Source organism: Solea solea, chromosome 21, assembly GCF_958295425.1.
Source record: "Solea solea chromosome 21, fSolSol10.1, whole genome shotgun sequence".
In the NCBI taxonomy this organism is placed as follows: Eukaryota; Metazoa; Chordata; class Actinopteri; order Pleuronectiformes; family Soleidae; genus Solea; species Solea solea.
The window spans coordinates 6199072-6222937 of NC_081154.1; the positions used below are offsets into that span (position 1 = coordinate 6199072).

The following is a 23866-nucleotide window of genomic DNA, read 5'->3' on the forward strand; positions in this document are numbered from 1 at the left end:
GTCGACATTTATCTATTGTATTCAACCAAAGATCAAACTAAACCATAATAAGTCTTTTCAAAAATACTTAAATTGTGATCAAAGTCTGAACATTTGTTTGGTATGCAGATAATGAAAATGAATATAATATAATAATTATATTCATCATCATAATTATACTGTGTTATCATTTAACAAAACTTCTTATGAAAACAGGCATCATTTTACAGTGTTTTCTCTATAATTAAAAGTGCAATATTTCTGTAATTCTAATTTGATTTACCTGCAGTGAAGGTTGGGGCCCAAAACAGAAGAAATCAATATATAAAGGATTATCAAATGAGTAAATAAAAAGTAAATGATGCAAAATGTTAAAATAAACACACATTTAAATCAAAGTAAAAGCAAATTCTACATTCCAGAATTCCCATTTGTTGGCATGTTGTGTCTCCCGGCCCCCCCATGCTCCCTTCATGCAGTCGGGGGTGGATTGAGAACCTAGAAAATACATCTGTTTTCCCGAAAGTTCCACTGACAGTCTATAAAAGGCAGAGCCAGACTCCACAGCAGCTGATACCAACTGCTCTATAAATAGGTTCCAGGGCCTGGACACTGCATTAGAACACAGAGCAAGGACAGACGAGCCACATGCTCTTTAAAATTCTTCTACACTTGAAGGAGTAGTAGTAGTAGTAGTAGTAGTCACACCAGTAGTTTCTGCTTTAGGTTTGTGTAAGAATTAAACATGAACAAGCCCAAAATTGTCAGACCAGAGGAATGGTGAGTCCCACTTCTACTTTCATAACTAACAATACAACACATGCTCTTTTTTTTGGTACTAATCCTTTTAACTATGAGGTTTCACAAATTAATCTTAAATGATTCTATAGCATATGATATATAAACATGTTTCTCTGTGTGTCCACAGTCAGCCAGCTCATGCCATTTGGTTTGACAGGAAGAAATATGTTACCGTTAACTTCAAGGTTCAGAAACCTAAAGATGTCCGGGTTGATATTCAGGCGGACAAAGTGATCTTGTGGTAAGTCTTTTTCCTTATTTACTTATTTTATTTGAGGGCACTTTTGAGCACCTGCATGCATTTTTCTACTTCTACTACTGTGTTTCTCAAAGTGTGGTACGTGTACCACACTTGATTAAACTGTGCATGTAAACGCACTGATTGTTTCATTTACATGAAGCTTTTAGGGTGTGGTTTCACGGTGGCCTCTCTCTAGTGCCATGCAATGCACGTTTTGTTCGTTTTTCTTGTGTAATTTTGTGTAAAAGTGTCTTTTTTTTACTGCCCACATCACAACTCAAATGATGAACGACACATGTGCTGAACTGTTGTCTTGTTGTCTTTACAACAGCTGCAAAAATGACACAGATGACGTGTTTTACAATGAGCTGCACTTGTACGACAAAATCCAAATCCATGTAAGCATCTATATATATATTTTAAAGCATGATTCAGTATAACAAATTGTATAGAGCTATATTTTCTGTGATTTAAAATATATAATAATAATAACATTTGTCATTAAAAAGGACTCCAGGGAAAGAGTCTATGACCGCCATATTAACTTCCTGCTCAGAAAGATGAAGCCTGACTGTCAGTGGCCACGTCTACAGAAAGATTCTGGAAAGGTAAATCTGGTTTCACAGTGTTCAGCATCTACTTTTGGAAAATTCTATCTCACAATAACAATAAAATCAATTTTGCAGCCCAGTTGGATTTCTGTGGACTTTGATAACTGGAGAGACTGGGAGAACGAGGAAGATGACGGAAAGGAAGAGTTTGAAAAATACATGGATGTGAGTCAAGATCAATAAATCTGCTGAAGTGATGAGAGGTCAATGCATGTGCTGTACCAGGGGTCAATCGTAACAATAGCCATCTAATGATATTTCACCTTAAAAGTCCTTAAAAGTATGGAAGCCAGTTTACGGCCCTTTAAAGTCATGATTTTGAGACAGTATTTCAAAACTGCATGTCAAAATTATGACTTAGCATTAGCATCTCATAATAATGACTTAGCATCTCATAATTATGACTTAGCATCTCATAACAATGACTTAGTATCTCATAATTATGTGATATTATCTCAAAATTATGACTTAGTATCATGATAATGACCTAGCATCTCATAGCATCTCATAATAATGACTTAGTATCTCATAACATCTCATAATTAAGACTTTTTTTTACCCATATGGCGAACATGTTTAAAATATGTAACAACAGCAGTCAAAAATAAAATAGATTTTAAAATGAGGCATAACTAAGCTGCACTGTTGATAGGGAAGTAAAGTGGACCACTTTTGTTTACAACTTGTGAGTCACAAGTTTGATGATCATATTGTTTGGATTTATCGTTTTATCACAGGGTCAAGGTTTAGTTGACCATGTGTGCGTCTGCTTTTTCCTTCTTTAGATGATGCAAGAAATGGCTTCAGGTAACAAAGGAAAGACACCAGACATGGGTGACCTCAGTGATGTAAGTACTGAGTTCTGTTCTCTTCTGATTAACAGCAGAATTATGATTATGAGAAACTCTGAGATCATAAACGACACAGAACACAAACAGAAACATGTACTGTACGACATGGAATTAATTAATGCATAAATGTTGATTTTGATCACGTTCTTCTTTTCTCTTCCACAGTCTGACTGAGACCCACAGAAACAACCTCTCCTGTGTTTGCTGAAGCTTGTAATATTTGCCAAAGATCAGATCATTTTCACAAAAAATACAGTTTTTATGTCATTTTCTATAAGTTTGTTTATTTATTGAAATGTTTTCCTCCACTGTACTTGGACATATTAATGTCATGTTTAATAAAAATGTACTTTTATCAACTTTAATCACCTGGTGTTACTGTGCTTGGGCTGATATCTTTTATTTCAATAAACTGGCAAATAAAGGGTTTAGTACTCGAGTGTAGAAGATGGCAGAAATACAGCGATTTCTTTAATTCTTATTTAATTTTTTTCCCCTTTTAATCTTACATTGGCTTCTGTTTTACTGTCAGGTCATAGATAAATAAACTGAATAAATTAAACTGAAATTAACAAACAAATAAATAACCCTGTTAATTTATCCCTCATTCCAGTGTGGGTACACATATTTATTTATTTCAAACTTACAAACAGCTCCATATCATATGAGGATGAAGTGTATAATTATATAATATAGATTATAAAATAATGTTCTCAAATAGAATACACTAGAAGTGCATTAACATAGTATTATTATTATTATCATATTTTTTCACGCATTCAAACATAAATAAATTGTATACATACAATTATGAGTATGTTGTTTATAATGATTTTTAATCACCATTTCGCATGGAGAGATAGATATTATTTTGATTTGGACGAAAGTCGGCGTCATTAATTTTGGTCCATCGTGGTTTCCATACTTCCTACCCTGACAGCTGAACTTGGATCTCTTTTTTTACAAGCTCGTGTTTTAGCCGCAGTTTTTCCACATAATATCTCCACTATGGCGTTTCAGTGTCAGCGAGACTGTTATATGAAGCAGGTATGTAAGCGTCGTCATGAGCTCCAGTCTTTTAAATGACGTAAAGAACCGCGGGCGGAGGTTTATCATTCATTCCCTGCTGAAGCTGTTAGCATTGTTGCTAATAATAACAGCAGCATGTTACCAACTGTGCTAATGCTGTACAGAACGTTAACTGACGCGTAGATTCGTGATTATATGTATATTTACATGTCTGCTGATCATACTGACTCTGTGTAAATGTAATATAAATTACACAAGTGCTTATGAAAAACTATAGAGTGTAAAAATGTGTGTTTATGTGGCTGTTTGGTTGTTAATATGTTTATTTTAACATGTGTATATCTAAATGTTGCACTGGAAGGACTTTAACAGTGTTTATGTGAATATGTGCAAAGATATTCTGTTAAATGATACTCTGTTAATGAGAATCTTGAGATTTAAATAGAAAACACGCAATATTGGTCAACTTATGTCAAATAAAATGAGTCCAACCAGTTTGTTACTTAATCAATCACCCCCATTCTGATAATCAGCCAATCTAGTCTTTTTTAATATATTTTAATAACACCAAATATATTAACATGTCTAATTGCAGCTTCTTAAATGTGAATATTTTCTGATTTGTATGTAAATGTTTTGGTTTTAAGACATTTGTCATTGTGAAACCAAAATTTAACATGTAATTGATTCATCGAGAAAATAATGCATTTGCATAATGCAATACGTGTTATGCATTTAGTAAAATAACAAGTTGCAGAGCATCTCTTCTGTCCCACAAAAGGTGTAAAGTTGTCACGTTTTTATTTTTTCCCTGTAGTTTGTGACGTCTGTCGTGTCCTGCTGCCCCGCTGAGTTAAAGCAAGAAGTTGGCACAAAGAAAGAAACTGTCAAGGGTTTCAATGTCAAGCTGCAGGACACCATCTTGTTTCCTGAGGGAGGCGGACAAGTAAGCTGTGCTTTATTACATTATTCTTATTCTGGTCATTTTTTAGTTTATATAGAATATCAGTCTGGATGAATTTCAACAGTGATCCTTTATTTACTAAAAAATATTAGTAGTGCATTGAAGTAGCACATTTCAATGGAAATGGAAGTTATAATGACGGAGAGCGAGACATTCAAATGTCGTCTCAAGACAAAGGCAGAGATTCGAGAATTACGAAATTACCTATCAGTGAAAAAACTTTGCTTCTTTGGGACTTTCTTGTATCAGAAGTGTTTGTATGATGCGTCTTCTTTCAGCCCGATGACCACGGGCTGATCGGCGACGTCCCCGTCCTCAGGGTGACGCGGCAGGGACCGGACGCGGTACACTTTGTGACTTCACCCGTGGAGGTGGGTCAGGAGGTGCAGGTGAAGGTGGACTGGGAGAGACGCTTTGACCACATGCAGCAGCACTCGGGTAAAAGGCCAAAAGACTTGTCACACATGTTGAGAATGAATTAGTATATTGTTATTACGCACAAGTTTTAAGCTACAGTTGCTTTGCTCTCAATTTTTCTTAGGTCAGCATTTGATCACGGCACTGGCAGATTCAATGTTTGGATACAAGACCACATCCTGGTACTTCACCTCTGCACAGATTCAGTTACCTGGAGACGTTTAGGACTTGTGGGTTTACTTGTCGTCCTTTTTTGTCAATTTTTTTAGGGACCTAGGACGTCAGAGAAGCACCATTGAGCTGGACACTCCCTGCCTGAAGCCTGCACAGCTCCAAGCTCTGGAGGAAGCCATTAACGAGAAGATCAGAGCTCAAGTCCCCGTCACTGTTCAGCTTCTCTCCATTGACGACCCTGCTGTGGAAAAGGTGTGTGTATTAAACCGTGTTCTTCCCACACGTGTCCTGGAATATTTGTCCGAGCCTGACAAATACCCGACACAGTTAGAGCGAGCTGAAGCTTCTCTGACTGTCACACAGGTGGTTGTAACTTTTATTTATGGTCACGGCAAATGACAAAAGTTGTCGTTACATCTACAAGAAAGCAATTACGATTTACGTAATCTGACTACTGTGGTTTTATTTTGAGTTGTCGTAGAGGAAAAGGAGAACAGCCACCGTGGATGGCTTTAGTAGCCCATGTGTTGCATTTATGGTCCCGTCATAATAGTAAATCCCTATTTTATGTTAAGTAGAAACTCATCAGTTTCTACGCATTACCCCTTATTTTTTCCTCTTATATAAATATATATTTTTATTTGGTCACTTAAAGTTCTTGAAATTACAGAACCCAGCCGGAGACCAACAATCATTTGTATTTTTTAGTGAACAAGTTCAAAACCCTCTTACTGTCACTCAATGGCACAAACATAGCGGTTTTTAAGACTTTCTGCACAGAAATATGATTTCACGTGTACAATGTTCACCTGGCAGGAAAAACACAGTACAGGAGCTTAAAAACTGTTTATTATAGTCTATTTTGTATTTTATTATGCCTCTATTTCTTGTATCTCCCTGTTTAAACGGAGCTTGACTAGCACAAGCCTTTAACACGTCTGTTTTCCAGGTGAGGAGTCGAGGGCTGCCAGACGATCACGCCGGACCAATCCGCATCATCGATATCGAGGGCGTCGATGCCAACATGTGCTGTGGAACTCATGTTTCTAATCTCAGTCACTTACAGGTACACACCTTCACATTAATGCTGAAAAACAGCTAACGCACACAAATGTTTGAAAATCCAGGGGAGAGGATCAGCCCAAGTAAAAAATAGGTTTCAATCAAAATTGTTCTTTCATCTGGATTTTTAGGCAATAAAGCTCTTGGGATCCGAGAAGGGAAAGAAAAACAAAACCAACCTGATCTTCCTGGCGGGAAACAGGGTTCTGAAGTACGCGGAGCGAAGCTACAGCACAGAGCGCTCGCTTGTGTCTCTTCTCAAGTGAGTACAAAAATAATACATCACTCATCACTATGAGTTTAGCTCATAGAGGAAGTTTAAAAAAACAACAAAAAAAGCCATCCCTGTTCAACAGAACTGGACCTGATGAGCATGTGGAGGCTGTCGACAAGCTGCAGAAATCTGTGAAGCTGCTACAGAAAGTAAGACCCTCTCTCCACCCCATCCCTGCTGTAATATAGCTGTAATTCCTGCTTCTGACCAGAAGAGGGCCTCCCTAACCCGCTATCATGTGTTTGTGGTAGACAAACCTCACTCTGCTGCGAGACATGGCCGTGCTCATCGCTCAGAATTTTAACAACAACCCAGAGAGAGGAAACTTCTTCACTTTACACAAGTAAGACGTTCTAGTCGCTGCTGGCCACTTTATTAGGTTCATGTCAGGAAATAAGCATCAGATTCTGAGGCAAGAGGTGAGAACAAGAGTCATCATTCCTCTCTAGTGTAGTCATTCCACTCTCACCTTTGGCACCAAAGAGGCATTTTTCACCCAGAGAACTTCCTCTCACTGGTTATTTTAAATTCTTTTGGACCATTTACTATAAACGCTAGATGTGACTGTGGGAAAAAATTCCAGTAAATAAACAGTTTCTAAAACACTCAATCATGCCACATTCAAAAATCACTTAAAATTACATTTCTTTCTCATTCTCAACGCTCAGATTGAACTTCAGCAGCTCATCCTGTCCATGTCTACATGAATAAAACTGCCGAGTTGCTGCCATGTGATTGGCTTATTAAGTATTTTCCTGTATATGTAAGGAATGCCTCTCTGTCTGACTTTAGGTCTGTTGAACGAGTCGTTTGACAGACTTCGAACTTGGCAGTTCCAACCTTTTTCTACATTGTTTGGGTAAGAAATGCAAGAATGAAGTCGATAAGTAGAAATTTGACGGATATTTCACTAAAAGAGCCGCTTCTGCCCCCTCTCACACAGAGCCCGCTGAATTATTTGTCATGATTGTTATAACGTCAATATTTCAATATCTGTAAAGAGCTGTACCTAACAAAGTGGCTAAAGTAGCGAGTGTATAATCATGTTTAACGCACTGGAAAGACACAACAACCATTAAAAAGGACTAATGTTTGTATTTTTCTTTCTATAGAAAAGAAGGTGATAATGAGTTCATGAATATTATCGCCAATGAATTAAACACTGAGGTGAGATCATCGTAACCTGACTGGATTATTAAGTGTTTGTTAGTTAAACATAACTTTATTAATACTAGTTTTATCTCCTCGTACTGTAGGAAACCGTGGTGTTCCTCACAGTTGGAGAAGACAAAGGACCTGGTTTGTTTCTGTTGGCCGGACCCAGTGGACCAGTGACTGAAATGGGACCACGGTCAGCAACGCCACCGCTACATAGTTTATTTATTTTGTGTTTTTAGTGTTAAAAAACATTAATAGAGGTGTTTTTTGCTGCGTAGGGTGCTGGAGATGCTCCAGGGGAAGGGGGCGGGGAAGAACGGACGCTTCCAGGGCAAAGCCAACAGCCTGGCGAGGAGAGCGGAGGTGGAGGCTTTTCTGCAGCAGCACGGCAAACATCACACCTCAGAGGAGGAATAAACCCACAAACTACTCAATCTAACGCACAGAATCCAACAAGGAGAATTCACTTCAATTGTCTTAAATATTCAGATTTTGTGTTAAACACAAAAGAAAGTGTAAATTAGTTGATGATTAACTTGAAAAAGTATAATAAATGTACACATCTTGGCCGCATTTGTTTCTTTTTACACACAAATATCTATGTATTTCTAAGTAATAAAACAGGAAACCAACACCTGCCGCTTATTTTTTAATATACTACGTAACATATAAAAGTCAGACACACTTGAGATGACTGTCGTCGGTCACAAAAATCCGGATTATACTGAGAGATGATAGAAAACCCAAGTACATTGTTATGCCGTCAAATAAAACAGTCGCGTAATTAAGTGGTCGCCGCTTCATTTACATACATTGTGCATTAGAACCTTATTTAACTGTGCAATCACCACCAAATACTACTTTTTGTGCACAATCTGCCTAACAAATAACTGTGGACTGTTTATTTGGTTGCATCACAGTGTAAAAGGGAAAAGCGGTGAGTGAGTTTAGTGGTCCAGTTTCTGTCAGTTCAGTAACGGTGTAGACATAAAAGTGTTTGTGGTAATAAAAAAAAAAAAAAAAAGTTGTTGATATAGTGCAAAAATGTGCAAGAACCCATTTCCCCATTTATAAAACACTAAAGGCTTTAAAAGCAGTGTGTTCACTGTGAACCTGCAGTCATTGTCCTGTCCAGCTCCTGCTTTTCTTTCTCCTCCTCGGTGAAGTTATGCCAGAGGCCTCACGATCTTCATCGAGATGTAGTTCTGGAAAGAGAGACATTTAAATTATTACTTCTCTTAAGCCACACACAGGACACGCTCACAATTTTCACCTGTGAAATTTAGTTTCAGAAATGCTACGATGATCAAATATCACCAGGAAATACAGTGTTACAAGTCATAACTTTGTGAGATTACTTAATTTTTGTGCACATTGTGCTAAATTTATTAAATTAAATGCTGCCTTTTGCCCAAGGAAGTCATTTTGTTCAGACTTCTTTTACATGTCTATATATTTCCTGTCTTTTCTGGATGTTTCTTAATTAAGAGACTGAAAAAATAAACATGAATCATCTAAAAAAAGTGAAATAAGTCGGTCCATTTTCTGTTCTTACCGGTAAAGAGTACAACAGGATGGCGAGGAAGAGGATGACTATAGTGAGGATGATGATGGTGATGAAGAGGCACCTGAACCTTCTCCACACGATGAACTTCATGGTCTTACACGGGTTAGTGAACCAGAAGAAGGATGTTTCCGGGCGACTGGTTGTTGTGGAGAGAGAGAAAGAAGGAAAGAAATTTGAGGTCACAGGAAGTTTATTTACAGCACGGGAAATCCTACGACACACACACACACACACACACACAGAGGATTAAAGGCACAGATTCTAACATAGATAACAGATTATAATGTTTACATTTTACAGATGTGAAGCTTTCTTTTTACTGTGAACAGAACAATTGAGGGAAAAGTCAAGAGAAACGTGACAAATGGGCACAGTTCAAGATTTACAAAACAAACCCTAGTCAGCCTAAAAAGACAAAATCTCCTCTAATTCTCCTTGGAGATTAGGAGGACTACTTTTATTTTTTGATTTAGTTAAGATCATTTTTGGACGTGTTGGTTAGTTAGTTACTTTTGGCCAGTTTTTCAAACCGTCTTTTCTTTTGTTCATCTTTTTTTTCCTGATAAACTAGCTCTGTCTGTGTGCAATATGTCGTTAAATGACCACCAAAATACAAATTGACCAAAGTCCTAAATTAATATAAATATACATCTATATCTCATTTCACAAGCTTATGTATGTATATTGTATATTTTGTAATAAGACGTTTTTTCTGTTGCTCTCAGTTTGCTTCTACTTCTCTGGGATTGGTTTACCATTTCCTCACCTCTACTTAATCCAAATTTGCAGAGATTGACATGGAAGTGTTCATTTTTGTTTTGCACTTATAATGTACGTGTGGCTGTTCGTTCTTGTTATTTGTTCTTGTAAAACAAAAACAAAAAAACATAAATAAGTATTAAAAAAAATGATGAAAATGTCACTTCTCTACATGTAACTGGAGCGTTTCAATAATAGTCTGTACAAACACTGATGTACCGCAAGTCCGTGGACTTTTACATGACTTAAAACCTAATTTTTATTAGTATTATTAACAAAAGCTAACAATCCCTGACTTCTCAGCTGGAACGCAGTCAACTCGGAGGTGACGTCACTCGCAGTTCCGGAAACAACACGTTCAAACTGGAATTCGTGACAATGAACCCTCACATCTACCCGTCCAGAATTCAGGGTGACAAACTGTAATGTTTAAGGAGTTCTCACTTGGGAAAGTCCAGTTTTGGGTTCATGTTGGGTTCGTCTCTGCCTTTTCCTGCCGGTCTCTCGTCTGCGTCCGTTTCACTCACAATCTCCAGCGTCATCTCCACTTTGCCCTGTAAGCACAAGCGCAAACACGTACAGGGTTTGAATGAGACAGTTTACACAGAGCAAAAAAGAAAAAGAAAAAACCTGTCCTCATGTCATACTCACACCCAGGGCCTTCTGTCCGTCCTGCTCGATGGAGCAGGGCCACCAGCCTCTGACAGACTGCTGTGCAAACAGAGATTTGGCATTCTCCATCTTGCTTGGGGCCTCTCTGTTGATGACATCCATCATCTCCAGAGAACACTTCTCTGGGGTCTTCGCAGGGGCGACCAGGTCCCGCAGATCCAGCTCCAGTGTTCCTGTGATACCACAGTGTCAGTCAGGGGTTTTGTAACCAAAAAAAAAAGTCACATCTTAAACGTCACGTCTTACCAAGATAATCATCTAGAGAGAATTTGTCGTTGTCCCATATTTGAACAATCAGCTTGGGCGGAATCCTGAACTCGGTCTTGTCGAGACTCCAGAAGTGTTCCTGTTCAACAGAGGAATGTGTGAAAACACATCTGAGATGAACAATTCCAGCAATGCAGGTCTTTGTTTTATATTCTTATCCTCACGCCCCACCTTCTTGGACACGAGGCAGTGTTGTTCAGCGGGCAGGAAGTCAAAGTCAAAGATGAACCTCCAGTTAAAGTTACCGTCGCCGTCCAGGGACCTGTAGTGGACGTCCGTCTTCTGCTTGTCCTCCTCCATACCTGGCATCCAGCTGCCACAGAGAACACCACACGTACAGTAATTATCTGACCAATCAAGTCAAATTAATCAATTTCATATCGGATCAGAAGATTTCTAACACATTAAAAGGTAGAATATGTCAAACTTAAAATTGTTAAAAGGTCCAATGTGTGACATTTAGGATGGTTTATTGTACATATGACCCATACGTATACATTAAAGTGTATAATCGCTTTCAAATAAGAAATTGTTTGGTTTTCTATAGTAGCCCGGATGGACAAAAACAAGCAATAATATTTCCGTTTGAAAGTATATTGAATAACCACCAGGGGGCGACTGTAAAAGTATCTAAATTTGAATGTATATCTATGTGAAAAATAACCTTCTATTTTGATTTAAAAGATGAATAAACATTTTCTGAGAAGTTACTGGTGTCAATCGGTAGTTTCAGCTCTTCTCCCATGGACTATGATGCAAATTCTGTAAATTATGTTTCCATTTAGAGGAGAATAGAAGATAAAGTGGGCTAAATATGAGTGTACACCAGTGTGATTGACAACTGGTATGTTCTGGTTGAAAGAAGAATCTCAATTGTAGACAAAGCGCTTTCTCGTATGTGAAGGAAACTAGTTCCACAAGGGATGGAGTCAGCAGAGGAGTCCTGCATTTGTTGCAATCTTGCAGTCTCACCATTAGATGTCACCAATTCTTACACTCTGGACCTTTGTTGAGCTAATAATCAGACATACCCTTTGACGTAAATGTCGCTCATGCGTTCTCCGGTGATGCTCTTCTCGTCTAACGTGACGTCGGTGGTGTTCCAGATCACGGCTCGCAGGAAATACCTGCCCATTCAAAACAGTTGGACGTTAACTTAAACGTTACCAGGAGTGAGACCGGTGATAAAACACTGCAAAGCATTCACTTCTTAGGCTTGCGTGGTGTGATGTCAAACGGAGGACCGGGGACGCCGATGCTCTTGGGGAAAACGTCCACCCACATCTGAAGCTTTCCCTGTCACAACACAATATAAAGAATTATATAAAATGGCTTGTGGACATGGTTTGTGTCCAGATACAGAAATGTGAAAATGTCATGGGCAAAGAACCTGAGAGAGATTGGGCTGGAAGCTGCTGTAGAGGGTCCTGCTCTCCACATGTTCGGGGACAAGTCCCTGCGACCTGAGCACGTGAAGGAAGAGTCGCTCTCGGGCCGGACCCAGATGTTGATGGATCTCCTTGTTGTTTTCTAGATGGGACAAAGTTTTGCACCTTAATTAGCCTCACAGTATTTAATACCAGCCAAAAAAGAGCATTTATTATCGAGGAACGTCTGTTTTGTCTGACTTTTAACTGTCCAACGGTTAGTTTGACAGGATTCAAACTTGGCAGGTGTCATTTTGTGGAGGTTCAGTGAATCCGCAAGTTTACTTACTTTAGTAAGATTTAAGGCTTTAGCAACTACAAGATGTGTCTCCTACTGCACTTCACTCAAACGTTGACGGCTCTCATTATACACAAAAAACAGGCACTTACTGATGATTCTACTAGTTTCCCTTTGGCACCACCGTGTGGTCAACCCTGTATTGATTTAATTGCCATGTTTAGCCCAGAAAACCCTCCTAGTTTCCCTCGTAGATATCGACTGCAGAATAGTAGCAGTGCGTTAAAAAGACAACTTTACTGAGTGGACTAACTTGCTGCCAAAGACATGTAGGGTCACAAAGTGTCGCGGGGACATTACCAAACTGAGCCAGTGTGTAGTCTTTGCCGTTGAAGGTGAGCGAGGTGCCGTTGTCCTCAGTTCTGGGCTTGGACAGACCTTTAAGACGAGCCTGGTTCTCCAGGATCTCAGACGGCTTCAGCTGGTCCCTCCACTGGTTTATACCAGAACTAAGACGACAAGAGAGAAAGAGACAGTGACACAGAGACATGTCCCAGAGTGATCGGCATGTGAGCGGAAGTATAGCACGGGCTTAAAGCATTAAAGGTCCAGTTTGTAAGAATTAGTGACATCTAATGGTGAGACTACAGATTGCAACATATAGAGGGCTCCATCACAGGTTGGCTTTTGCCTACCAGACAAGATGTTGTTCTTGTGAAATGTAAACTCTGGCTGTAGGAACATGGCGGCACAAGATGGCCGTGTCAATAAAGCAAGGCCCTTGTTGAAAGTAAATATAAAAGCCTAAGGCTATAAAGTTTTTACAATTTTATATTTATATGAACATACTCATGTGAAGTTTATTCAATTGTCCACAAATGAACCTTCCTAAATGTTACACACTGGACCTTTAAAATAAATAAAGGTTTCCTTACGTGCAGTATGTTTGTGGCAGGCCACAGTAGGAGTTGTATCTGGACAGGAAGCGGTTCTCCAGGTCGATGACCGTCTCCCCGACCTTCTCGTCGCGGCTCAGGAGATCATAGTCGTAGACTGAGATTCTCAGGTCTTTGTCCTGCGGCAGGTAACACGTCATCTCAAACATCCTAAAAAAAACAACCAATGTTTGATTTAGTGAGACGTTTCAATACACTGCATTTCCTATCTAAGTTTGTTCATTTATAACTTTTACCTTCCAAACACGGGGCCGATGGTATTGGGTATGTAATGGTCTCTGTCGTCAATCGTGTTCCTTCCCAGCGATATTTTAATGTATGGGTCGCACTGAACAAGAGAGAGAGAAGACACGTTTAATCTGCACATACTGAGAGGTGGTTTGAAAACATGTTGCCTTAATATCTACAATAGAGATTCATTCTCACTCTGCCGTTGTTGTCTTTGGGTTGTAGATCTATGGCTCGGACCACGTAGATCCTGACCAGACACTCCTGTGTTCCGCTGTCTGGCAGCTCGCGGAACTGACGGGGAGGAGGACTAACACCCGGGTCGTCTGGCAGCGGGTAGACTCTGAATGAACCCTGTCGGAATGCAAAAAATACACAAACATTAGATTTGAGTTTTTCCTGAATCTGAAGAGAAAGAGAAAATCTACTAAGCAACTTTAAATATCTTGCACAATATTTGATAACAGACTATTTAGGCAAGGCAGATTTAATTGTAAAGTACATTTCATACACAGGGGGGCAACTCAGTGTGCTTCACATAAAACCAAAAATGGAAACATTAAAACCCAATTATAATAGAAAGTAAACAGTACAGAAAAAATAAAAACGTTAATCTATAACAGAGCATAAAAACAATCATTTACTAAAAGAATGTACAATTTAAAGTGCTCAATTATAAGCATATGAGAAAAGAAATGGTTTTAACCAGGGTTTAAAAATGAGTGGTGTTAAAATACCTTGAACTCTCCAACCACGGTGGGGTCATCGTCTCCACTTTCGTTCTTGCCCCGCTGCAGTTTGAAGGTGTTGCAGAAATCCGTCAGCCCCTTGAATTCCGGGACATCCTCCAGTTCACATTCATACACCTGAAAATGCACATTCATGTCATTAGCAGCTACAGAAAAAAAACAGCAGCACGAGCACAATCTGCAGCCAAAAAACCAAACAGGCCAACTCACTTTGAGGGTGTCGTATCCTTTCTTGAGGTAAGGCCCACATTTCTCACGGTCTCCGGTTGAAGCATAGAATTTGCTCCACCAATCAACCGTCTCTTTTTCCTGATGGTTACATTTTTAGATTCTTATAATTCTCCACATTTAGTGTCATAAAATTTGTTTTTTTTTGTCATATTTTCTGTTAACACTCACCTTCTCTGCAATCTTTGATGCAAGGAGATGCATTGCGACACAAAAAACAGAAAAAGTCATTTGTATGTACACATACAGCAGAAACAAAACCACACACGCGTGTAATAGAAAAAAACATAAAAAGCTTCAAATATTAACAAGAAAGTGAGAATTATTATGAATTAAGGTGAAAATTGAGGTGTGGAGAGATAACAGTGTCCACATTTACAAATCTGTGAAACAAGGGCGTAACATTGGCAAAGTGTAATGTGGGTCCAGGCCTCTAGGGGGCTTACTAAATAATTAAATAATTCAAATGTTTCTTTTTTTGCATAAAATTTGTTATATTATACATTATACACTGTAGCTATGTCGATAACAACACTCTACAGCAGGAGCCCCAAACTAAAATGACCAGGGGTGATAAAACAACTGTTCTGTAGGGGTGGGGTCCTATAGTTTAATCACCATAAATCGAAATAATGATATTTGTCACAGCATTTCAAAAATAAAAGTCTTGTATGTATTCGGGGGCGTTTGAGTAGGAACATGTCTGTAGATAAAAACTTTAACTCAGAAATTCCTACTTCCGACTACAACTGGAACACACAATAAATCTTTCTTAAAATTCTGTGAGCAGAATAATTAAAAAAATTTGCCTCAATTCAAATAACCTGGATTTTACTACAGAAAAACAACAAATTGAATCCAAACCACATGTTACGCCCCCGTTATTGAATTAAAATGTGCTTCATTAAAAGACAATAAAATTAAGTTTAATCACAGGATAATGGAGTTTACTGAGCGTGGATTAAGTGTGATCTCAGCCGTCCGGTGTCATTGTTACCCAGCCATGTGAATTAGAAAAAAAAGCTACAATAGGGAATTCGTCATTCATACATACAAAGTGGGAGGGAGGGGAAGCCATTTTGTTGACAGCGGCTGACATGCTGTACATGAACTGTAAGCCAGAGTGGTAAAGTTTGTAAAATTTGACTAGTGGGGAGTCAAATTTTGCACCTGCTGAACAGATGTGACCTTTTATGGTTGTTAAAGAAAGAGCAATTAATTACTTAATTAAATAATTAATTAAAATGAGGTGTTAGAAATCATCATGTGAATTAAAACGTGGGTGGAGTTTACCTGGGCCTCCAGCAACGGTCTGTCCTCCATGTTGATAGAAATGTGTTTGTAAGGGGATGCCATCATCAGAGACACTGTTGATGAGGATTTTGAATTAATGAATTCCTATTTTTTTGTATGGCTTACTTTAGATTACTATTACAATTTTGTTTCTCTCAATTATTAATTTGTTTGTGTGTGTCCTTACTTTTGGAAGACATGGCTCCATCTGCAGTGATGATGTTGGGGTCACATCTGAACCCCTCCATGGACGTGATGGTGCACTGACCAACCACGGGCTTCCGGCCGAACGGACGGTGATCGATCACCTTCAGCACGATGGGAGGTGTAAACATTTCCTCCTTTGGAAGGAGCTGGTGAAGGGAACATGCCATGCAAAAAATTATTAAATGCACTTCGGGCAATGGTAGCTCAGTGGTAGAGCGAGTCATCAGTCAGTGTAGCCCTGTCATTACCACTTTCATGAAGAGGACAGAGCTGGGGAAGTTGGGGCTCTTCTTCAAGTTCTTGATGACAGCCGACTCCACCCTCTGACCCCCACACTCCACCACCAGGCTGGGGGAGGTCACTGAGGCCAGCTGGTACGACTTCATGTTCCTCAGACCCCAGACCAGAATCTGCATGCACATAGGAGCGATTAGAGACATGATTATGTTTATATTTTTTGTTATAGACAGATGACGTTTGATTAAAGTGGGGTATTACCTCCACAGCAGTGAGCTGCACCACGGGCCGGATTCCCTGAGGAACCATGTAGAGGTTCTCTCCTCTCATTGAAGGAAACAGAGGAAGCTCTGAGTCCCCTGACTGCAGAGACAAGAGCATGGATTAACCTTCTGCTTTCATTTGAATCACACTAGTACCGTATGTTGTCTTTAAATAACCAAATAATGCTTTATAATACAGGGGTGGTATCAGATAAATAAAATTTAATAAAAATATGTATGTTTAAAAGTGCCCAATTTGAGTGAACGTGTATAAAAGTACTAGATACTGCATAGATTTAAAAAGTACCTAAAGTGTTTGGTTTAAGTGAGTATATACAGAATAAAGATATTGTATACATAAAAAGTACCTTTCGTTAGTTAAAAACAAAAATGAAAATTGAAGATTTTATATGAAAGTGAATGAATGAATGAAAATAAATGAATTATAAATAAATACAAAATTACACTAATTTTAATATTTATATTTGAAATATTACTCTGCACGTGAGGGTAAAGTAGTGAGAATATAGGTCACAGCAGTGGTGTTTGGTCGTTTATTACAAACCTTGTCTTTCAGGATAAGTTCAGCAGCCAGCAGTGCCTCTCCTGCCTTCTGTCCCTTCTGAATGATGGGATGCCACAGAAGCCTGGGTGTCTGATCCATGCCGGCACTCAGTTTCACCATTGGAGTGCAAACAGTGCGACCCAGCAGCTCATCCTTCCCCTACACAGAGGACAATGTGGCACATTATATTTAAATATCACTTGAAAATATGACTAATCTATTATTTAAACAAGAATATTATTATACTGAATTGACATAGAGTGGTTGAATTAAATAAATGTGCCTCGTAACGCCACCTACCACTTGGTCGTGGTCGTAGAACTCCACGATGACATCGGGCGGATGCTGAGCAACGTGCTGAGGGTCTCCGTAAATCTGCACGTCATTGAAAATCAAAGTCTGGTCCCAGGTCGGGTTCAGCGTCGCTCGCAGCTTCTCTGTCGTCTTACTCACGTGCAGGAAGGAGATGTGAGCGTACGGATCTGCGACGGGGGAAAATATATATATGTAAATAATGGTGATTTAATAGATATGAAAACAGAGTATGTTTATTTTGAAGGTCTACGTTTCTACAGAGTGTGTGTTTTGATGGTGTGAATTGAAAAATAACACCATCTTTTCTGGTATGTAAAGGCCACCGTAGTTCTCTGACAAGCTTCGGAAAAGGAGGGGGAGTGAATAGAGGAATCCTACATTTGTTACAATCTGCAGTCTCACTAATAGAGATCACTAATTCTTACACACTGGACATTTATTTGGACACTGATGATTATTTTCTCGATCAGTCGAGTAATTGCTTGGTCTGTAAAATGTCAGAAAATGTGGACAAATATTAATCAGTGTTTCCCAAACCAAAAATTCGGTTTTAGTTATTTTTTTGTTATATGGAGCAAAGAAACCAGGAAATACTCACATTTAAGACACAAAAAAAAAAATCCCCCCAAAAAATCAGAAAAACCTGTTTTAATCGTTTAAAAAACACTCAAAGCGATTAATCGATGTTGAAACATTTTTCAACTTTTGACCAGCAAGACATGACCTACCAGAAAAACTATCCTTGTCCATTGATGCCAAGTTCCGAGCCTGGTAGACATAGACACGGAGGTGGTACACATATGACCCTATAGCAAAAACAATAACAGATTTCCATATATTCATATGAGAGGGCATTTTATTTTGCACCTTCACTGGTTTTTACAGCACTCACTGTCAAAGGAGCAAGACACAGTGGGTGTGTTAGCGCCAAACAGCTTGGAGGCATCGGTCTTGGAGTCTTTCTCCTTTTCCTCGGTATCAACACCCTGTAAAGTAAACGCAGCTGTCGTTTCTGAGCTTCTGCTATATGTTCATGAGTCACACGCTGTCAGTCAAACAATAACTCACCACAGCACTCACTGTGGATGTGTTTAATACCCGAGTAAATATTTGGTGTTTGAGTGATCTCAGATGTGGGTCAGGCTTTGAAAGCATCACTTGTTATTTGTGAAAGGATGGATACTTACTTACAACTATAGTTTTCCTGTTTTTGTCATAATTTGGTTCCTTGTTTGGAACATTCCTACGACCATTTCCTACTGTTTTACACTTTGAGATTGTTAAACTGTAATTTTCCCCCCGTTGAAAATGAATGGAGCCCTCATCTTTCTTTTAAAACTGTGGAAAGAGCGAAACAATAACCAAAAAATGGTCATAAAGAGGTATTCTGCATTTGCTCTCATTTAAACTAAACTCATTTAAAGTACAAACAAAATGTGGTGATGATTTATGGTTTTTGTCTTAACTCACTAGTGCACCCTCCAGTTGAAAGATGGCAGACGCTCCGAGGCGGTCCTCCGGTCCCATCTTGCGCCTCCAGCGCCTGCGACGAAACGTATCCGATGAGCGTTCCTTCCTGTGGAACTTCCAGCCAATCAGAGAGGAGAATTCCCATCCCTCGGGGTCACCTTGATCCTGTCTCTATGTTTAAAGACAAGTTCTTTACAAAACGTCTTTACATGACAGACACAATGGTTCTACATGACACAGTTGTTGCCCTGCAATGCTGACCTCCACTGGTGTTCCTGAAGGGGGCTCGCCTCTCCTGCGAGGCCTGACCAGCCTCCTCCTGCGGTGGACGTGGTACACCTTCTCTGTGGGAACCCAGGAGCGAGGCTTGTCATCTGGAGGGATGGTCACTCCATACTCCCAGCCTGTAGAGACAGAAATTCACACAATCACAAAATTAATTTTCCTTAAATTATTATTACTAGTTTGACATTGTTCATTTGAATCAACTAGGAAAAAATACTGTCTATGTCAGCACCTTGATCGTCCACAGCTCTATTGTCGTCCACTGTCCACTCGTCCTCCCACATCCAGCCTGGAGGACACTCAAACTCTCCTGGCTGGCGGCATTTTTCTCCATTCTGTGCAAACACAAAATCTTGATTAATATTTTCTTACATAAGTATTTGTATCACTCATATATTAGCACTAATGCTCCATTTGTATAATTGGAAGGATTGAACAATTGGTGACAACGAAGAAAAAAGTACTAGCTGGTATTCTTACATACATTAAACGGCCACTTTATTGGGCACACACCTGTTTAACTGCTTGTTAACATAAATATCACATCAGCAAATAAAATGTAGAAATGGTCAAATTCAAATTGAGCATCAGAATAGAATCAGGAAGAAAGATGATTAATATCCCTCTAAATGTGGCATTGTTGGTGGTGTTAGACCAGAAACTGCAGATTTACTGAGATTTTCATGCGCAACCATTTATAGAATTTACAGAGAATGGTCCAAAAAAAGAGAGAAATATCTAGTGAGCGTCAATTACTGACCAGACTGGTAAGAAATGTTGATATCAGCAGACCACACCTGCTGCCACTACTGTCTGTTTATTTTGTGACGGGACTCTGGCCAGTCCGCGGCCGGCAGTCTGACCACTCATCGCATAGTACCTACTACTAGCACGCTTGGAACCTCACTGGAGCAGGTACTAAAAATAGTACCTGGTACCAGGTACTATGCTAGTGGAAATACTACTCAAACCGTGCCGTGGCGAGGCGAGTAGAGCCGGTGGAAATGCGCCATAAAGGTGTTTAGTTTGTCCATTGTGAGTTATTGTAAAAAAAAAAAAAAAAAATCCCAACATTATGTACTGAAAAACAACAATTCATACTTACTCATTCATACCTTTAATATGTGTCACTGTGACAAAGAAAAAGTGTGTGTGTTCATGGTGTGTGTGTATTTAAAGCCTCCCAGCACATATTTGAATATAAGTGACACTGCTCTCACCACATCGGTGAAGGGCTCGGAGGCAGCTTTCCACTCTCCGCCGGGGAAGCGAGTCTCATTTTGGAAAACCTCGTCCATGAATTCAGTGTGTCCTGCATCTGCCTCCGTCAACAGACTGAAACACAATGACAGACATTTACTGTATGTAAAATATGAGCGAAACCTACGGTAAAAAACCACCTCGAGCAGCGGTTTGTCACTCCTATATATCCAATAACTGCCAAAATGTATATGACGTTAGTGCAACGTCAGAGAGAGGGAACCACATGTTTGTGTTTTAACAGGTACTGTTTACATGTTGGCAAGTAATTGAAGCAACACTATGTAACTTTTGCTGGATGTGCTGTCACTTTATCAAACACTACCACAATGAAAGCTAACGCTTGATATGAATTCTACATATTTATTTAACTGGCTTAAGCTTTTGTAAAATTTGCTGGCCTCAATTCAAAATATCAGAAGTTAGCAGAGTTAGCCACTTTCATAGCAAGAGTTGCTAATGTTTCTCAGTTGATAACGTGATTTCCCCAGCTGTTGGGTTCCATTTGTCCGACAAAAAAACACTGGCAACAGAAAAACCCGTCTTGTTTGCAAGCTCAATTTTTACATATTGATATAAATTTTACTTTTTATAATTTATAATGATTTGAATACATTTTAGTTCCACAAATTCAATAAAAATGAAAAAAAATACATTTGTTCAAACATATGTGGAGAATGATCATAAATGCAGATTTCAACATTCTGTTTAACACACACTGTTCAAGTGAAAGGACAAATGTTTGGAGTAGGAGTTAAAGTGAAACTTGAGTGTTTGTTCTCCAGTTGAGGAGAGAGAGATTAAAAAAGGTCAAAAGGAAGCTCGTTGGCATGGCTATGTAATTAAATCATTTTCTTTGGCATGAGAGGAATGTAAACAGCAGATAGCAGTTCATGCAGTTCAATGGGGAAAAAAACACGTAACCATAATAACCAATCTCCTATTGAAGCGAATTAGCCTCAGTCCATAAAATTGTCTTCTTTTTGGCCAAAGAGACAAACATCATCTCCAATTATACTCACGCTTTCTCTGGGTCAATAAACCACTGGTCCTCCCACTCCCATCCTCTAGGGGGCAGGAAGTACTCTTGCTTCAGCTTCAGTTTGCCCGTGACGTCTGAATATTTGTGGCGTCCCACCAGACCTGTGGTCCCCCACTTCCCGAACACTTTGGCCTGGTTCTCGTACTGTAATGTAATGTAAAGTAAAAAGGAGGGCAACATGTTGAGGATCATTTAGAATATTATAATATAATAATATTTTAAATCCTAAAAGTGAATAAGATTTAAAAAGTAAATAAAAGAATAAAAAGAAACGTACCAACTCAGCGAACACACTGAAGGTTCCCTCAGAGAAGGAGTTGAACTTCTTCTCCTGAGCAGACAGACCCAGCCACATGTTGACTCTGATCTGAACTGGCACCTTCAAACCTTTGTCCTTGTCCATCGGGTACTGAGGGAAGAAAGATCACATCATATGAGAGGTTTAAAGGAGCTATATGCAAAAAAATCTATGAGATTAAGTCAGAAAATTATATACATTTTTTTGACCATGATGTGTCAGAGAAATCATTTTTCAAGCATCTAACCCTAACCCAGTACTTCTCCAATAGTGGTTAATACAGAAAAATTATCAGGTTCTTAATAGTATTTCCATTCTGAGGGGGGCATGACAGAAAATAATAGAGAACCACTGCCCTAACCCAAGAACACTGTTGTATTTATTTTATTTATCATCTACAAGTTAATGAAAACATTGGTCTGGTGGCCAACCTTTTGTTTTATTTGGAGTGCAGATACAAACCTGTAGGAAGATGGTCTGTGTCTTGCCACAGTGTCGACCACACGCCTGCTCACCGTACGTGGAAAAGAGGATTTGGTGAGCGGGGATGCGACTGTAGGCCACTCTCTTCTCACCGCGGAGCATCCAGATAATCACGTCAGGCATGCTGTTCTGGGGCTGGACACAGTGACGATATAACAATAAGAAATATGTTTATACAGTGTATGATGTGATTAATAATACTGTACATGCATTATCTTTTCCTGTTTGATTACTCGTTAAGAAGTTCTAATCAGACATTTTTTAAGGAGGTTTGGAAAGTTTCACTCTTACTGTATCAAGATTAATATTACAACTTTTTTTTGTATTGTATGTAATTTTTTGGCTATTCTTTGATAAAGTACTTGGCAGTTTTCTGTCTCTTTTACAGTTTCTTGAAAACAAGATAATGCATCTCAAGGGGTTTATCCTTAAAATGAAATGAAATTCCAACATAAACATGCACTGTATGCTGTATATTCTATTACACTATTATAGTTTGCCTGTGTATGCCTTATTTTGCACTTTTTAAACTCCTGTTATGTCATTTTAAATGCCCAAATGCACCAGTATGAAGCATCTTTTCCATTTTGATGACATTGACCATTCATGTGAGACTGATTAACGTCTAGGCACATGACATAAAGTGACCACTTGTAAACAAATCCATTCAGAGGCAGCTGACCCTTCACTGACGAATACTTTGCCTTGCCATGTTTTTTTGTTTTTACCTCTTCAGCCAGCGTGTGAAGTTTGTCAGCCAAGGCCTCAATGTCGGGCAGAGTGTCTCTGATCTCCATGGCCTCCTCTCTCATGCGCCTGGCTCCCTGTAGGACGGACTTCAAATCGCTGTCTCGCAGCTTTTTGATTTGGATGTCCAGGGATGTCAGGTTGGAGCGGCCCTCCAGTTCAGGCATGGGGAAACTAAAGAAAGTTCAAACAAAAACATTAAAGCTGCTGGAGGTAAGATCATAAAACACTAGAACGCTAGAACGCTCCGTTCATCAGAAGAAATGTTCTGCTGATACTGACATGTGTTTTATTGCATTTACTCTGTCTTTTTTAGGTCGCTTTGCAGCATCGTTAGCCAATGCTGGATTTACGATCTTTCCACTGAAGGACAACAGCCAATGAGAGCAGCCACTTTCTCTGATCTGCCCTGTGATTAGTCAAAGTGTTTGCATGACAGCCAAAAAGAACCCAAAGGAGGCGAAGAATCACCTGATTTATGTCATATTGAAAGGTTATTGTGGGATTATGATCAAATAAATTTAGATTATACCAAATAAAAGCCAGAAAATTGTACATGATTACTACTTACAACCTTTGTTGTAGCTGATTTATAATCAAACTAAACATTTAAAATAATTACACTGTAAAAATCTTATTGCTCTGTTGTTTATTACATATTGTTGTTTTTTACACTGATTAGTAAGGTGACCTTGGGTGTTTTGAAAGGAAAAAACTAAGAAATTACAACAATTAAGATGTATTATTAT

General features: G+C 39.1%; 3 protein-coding genes across 3 annotated transcripts in view; 2 read left to right on the plus strand and 1 right to left on the minus strand.

Annotated features, from left to right (window-relative positions):
* The first annotated feature begins 555 nt into the window (after positions 1-555).
* ptges3l (prostaglandin E synthase 3 like) lies at positions 556-2848 on the plus strand. Its single transcript, XM_058620476.1, has 7 exons — positions 556-759; positions 908-1021; positions 1353-1419; positions 1531-1629; positions 1708-1797; positions 2418-2480; positions 2649-2848. Exons 1-7 carry the CDS (start codon positions 725-727, stop codon positions 2655-2657), a joined length of 477 nt encoding a protein of 158 aa, XP_058476459.1. The 5' UTR covers positions 556-724; the 3' UTR covers positions 2658-2848.
* Positions 2849-3400: 552 nt separating this feature from the next.
* On the plus strand, positions 3401-8134 carry aarsd1 (alanyl-tRNA synthetase domain containing 1). Its single transcript, XM_058620475.1, has 12 exons — positions 3401-3530; positions 4330-4458; positions 4755-4914; positions 5018-5075; positions 5163-5319; positions 6017-6133; positions 6261-6391; positions 6486-6552; positions 6655-6746; positions 7516-7570; positions 7660-7754; positions 7840-8134. Exons 1-12 carry the CDS (start codon positions 3492-3494, stop codon positions 7976-7978), a joined length of 1239 nt encoding a protein of 412 aa, XP_058476458.1. The 5' UTR covers positions 3401-3491; the 3' UTR covers positions 7979-8134.
* A 63-nt stretch (positions 8135-8197) lies between these two features.
* Positions 8198-23866, minus strand: part of LOC131448213 (myoferlin-like) — a 33256-nt gene continuing 17587 nt past the window's right edge. The window contains exons 23-54 of the mRNA XM_058620473.1: positions 23099-23291; positions 22350-22505; positions 21867-21998; positions 21570-21733; positions 20508-20622; positions 19520-19622; positions 19264-19406; positions 19003-19173; positions 18425-18518; positions 18261-18338; positions 17518-17699; positions 17218-17376; positions 16651-16752; positions 16401-16562; positions 16133-16298; positions 15946-16019; positions 14824-14835; positions 14635-14733; positions 14413-14541; positions 13874-14029; positions 13684-13775; positions 13427-13597; positions 12852-13000; positions 12217-12356; positions 12034-12122; positions 11858-11953; positions 10998-11139; positions 10806-10905; positions 10539-10732; positions 10332-10441; positions 9117-9264; positions 8198-8766 (exon numbers count right to left, since the gene is read on the minus strand). Coding sequence (XP_058476456.1) covers positions 8728-8766; positions 9117-9264; positions 10332-10441; positions 10539-10732; positions 10806-10905; positions 10998-11139; positions 11858-11953; positions 12034-12122; positions 12217-12356; positions 12852-13000; positions 13427-13597; positions 13684-13775; positions 13874-14029; positions 14413-14541; positions 14635-14733; positions 14824-14835; positions 15946-16019; positions 16133-16298; positions 16401-16562; positions 16651-16752; positions 17218-17376; positions 17518-17699; positions 18261-18338; positions 18425-18518; positions 19003-19173; positions 19264-19406; positions 19520-19622; positions 20508-20622; positions 21570-21733; positions 21867-21998; positions 22350-22505; positions 23099-23291 — 4060 coding nt within the window. The 3' untranslated portion in view covers positions 8198-8727. The remainder of the gene's footprint in view (positions 8767-9116; positions 9265-10331; positions 10442-10538; positions 10733-10805; positions 10906-10997; positions 11140-11857; positions 11954-12033; positions 12123-12216; positions 12357-12851; positions 13001-13426; positions 13598-13683; positions 13776-13873; positions 14030-14412; positions 14542-14634; positions 14734-14823; positions 14836-15945; positions 16020-16132; positions 16299-16400; positions 16563-16650; positions 16753-17217; positions 17377-17517; positions 17700-18260; positions 18339-18424; positions 18519-19002; positions 19174-19263; positions 19407-19519; positions 19623-20507; positions 20623-21569; positions 21734-21866; positions 21999-22349; positions 22506-23098; positions 23292-23866) is intronic.

Bases quoted from the DNA above. Each gene is read 5' to 3' on its own strand.
- ptges3l (XM_058620476.1), top strand. From the start codon at position 725: ATGAACAAGCCCAAAATTGTCAGACCAGAGGAATG. The intron at 1,420-1,530 runs GTAAGCATCTAT...GTCATTAAAAAG, and splicing joins ACGACAAAATCCAAATCCAT to GACTCCAGGGAAAGAGTCTA. The intron at 1,630-1,707 runs GTAAATCTGGTT...TCAATTTTGCAG, and splicing joins TACAGAAAGATTCTGGAAAG to CCCAGTTGGATTTCTGTGGA.
- aarsd1 (XM_058620475.1), top strand. From the start codon at position 3,492: ATGGCGTTTCAGTGTCAGCGAGACTGTTATATGAAGCAG. The intron at 3,531-4,329 runs GTATGTAAGCGT...TTTTCCCTGTAG, and splicing joins GAGACTGTTATATGAAGCAG to TTTGTGACGTCTGTCGTGTC. The intron at 6,747-7,515 runs GTAAGACGTTCT...TTCTTTCTATAG, and splicing joins AACTTCTTCACTTTACACAA to AAAAGAAGGTGATAATGAGT.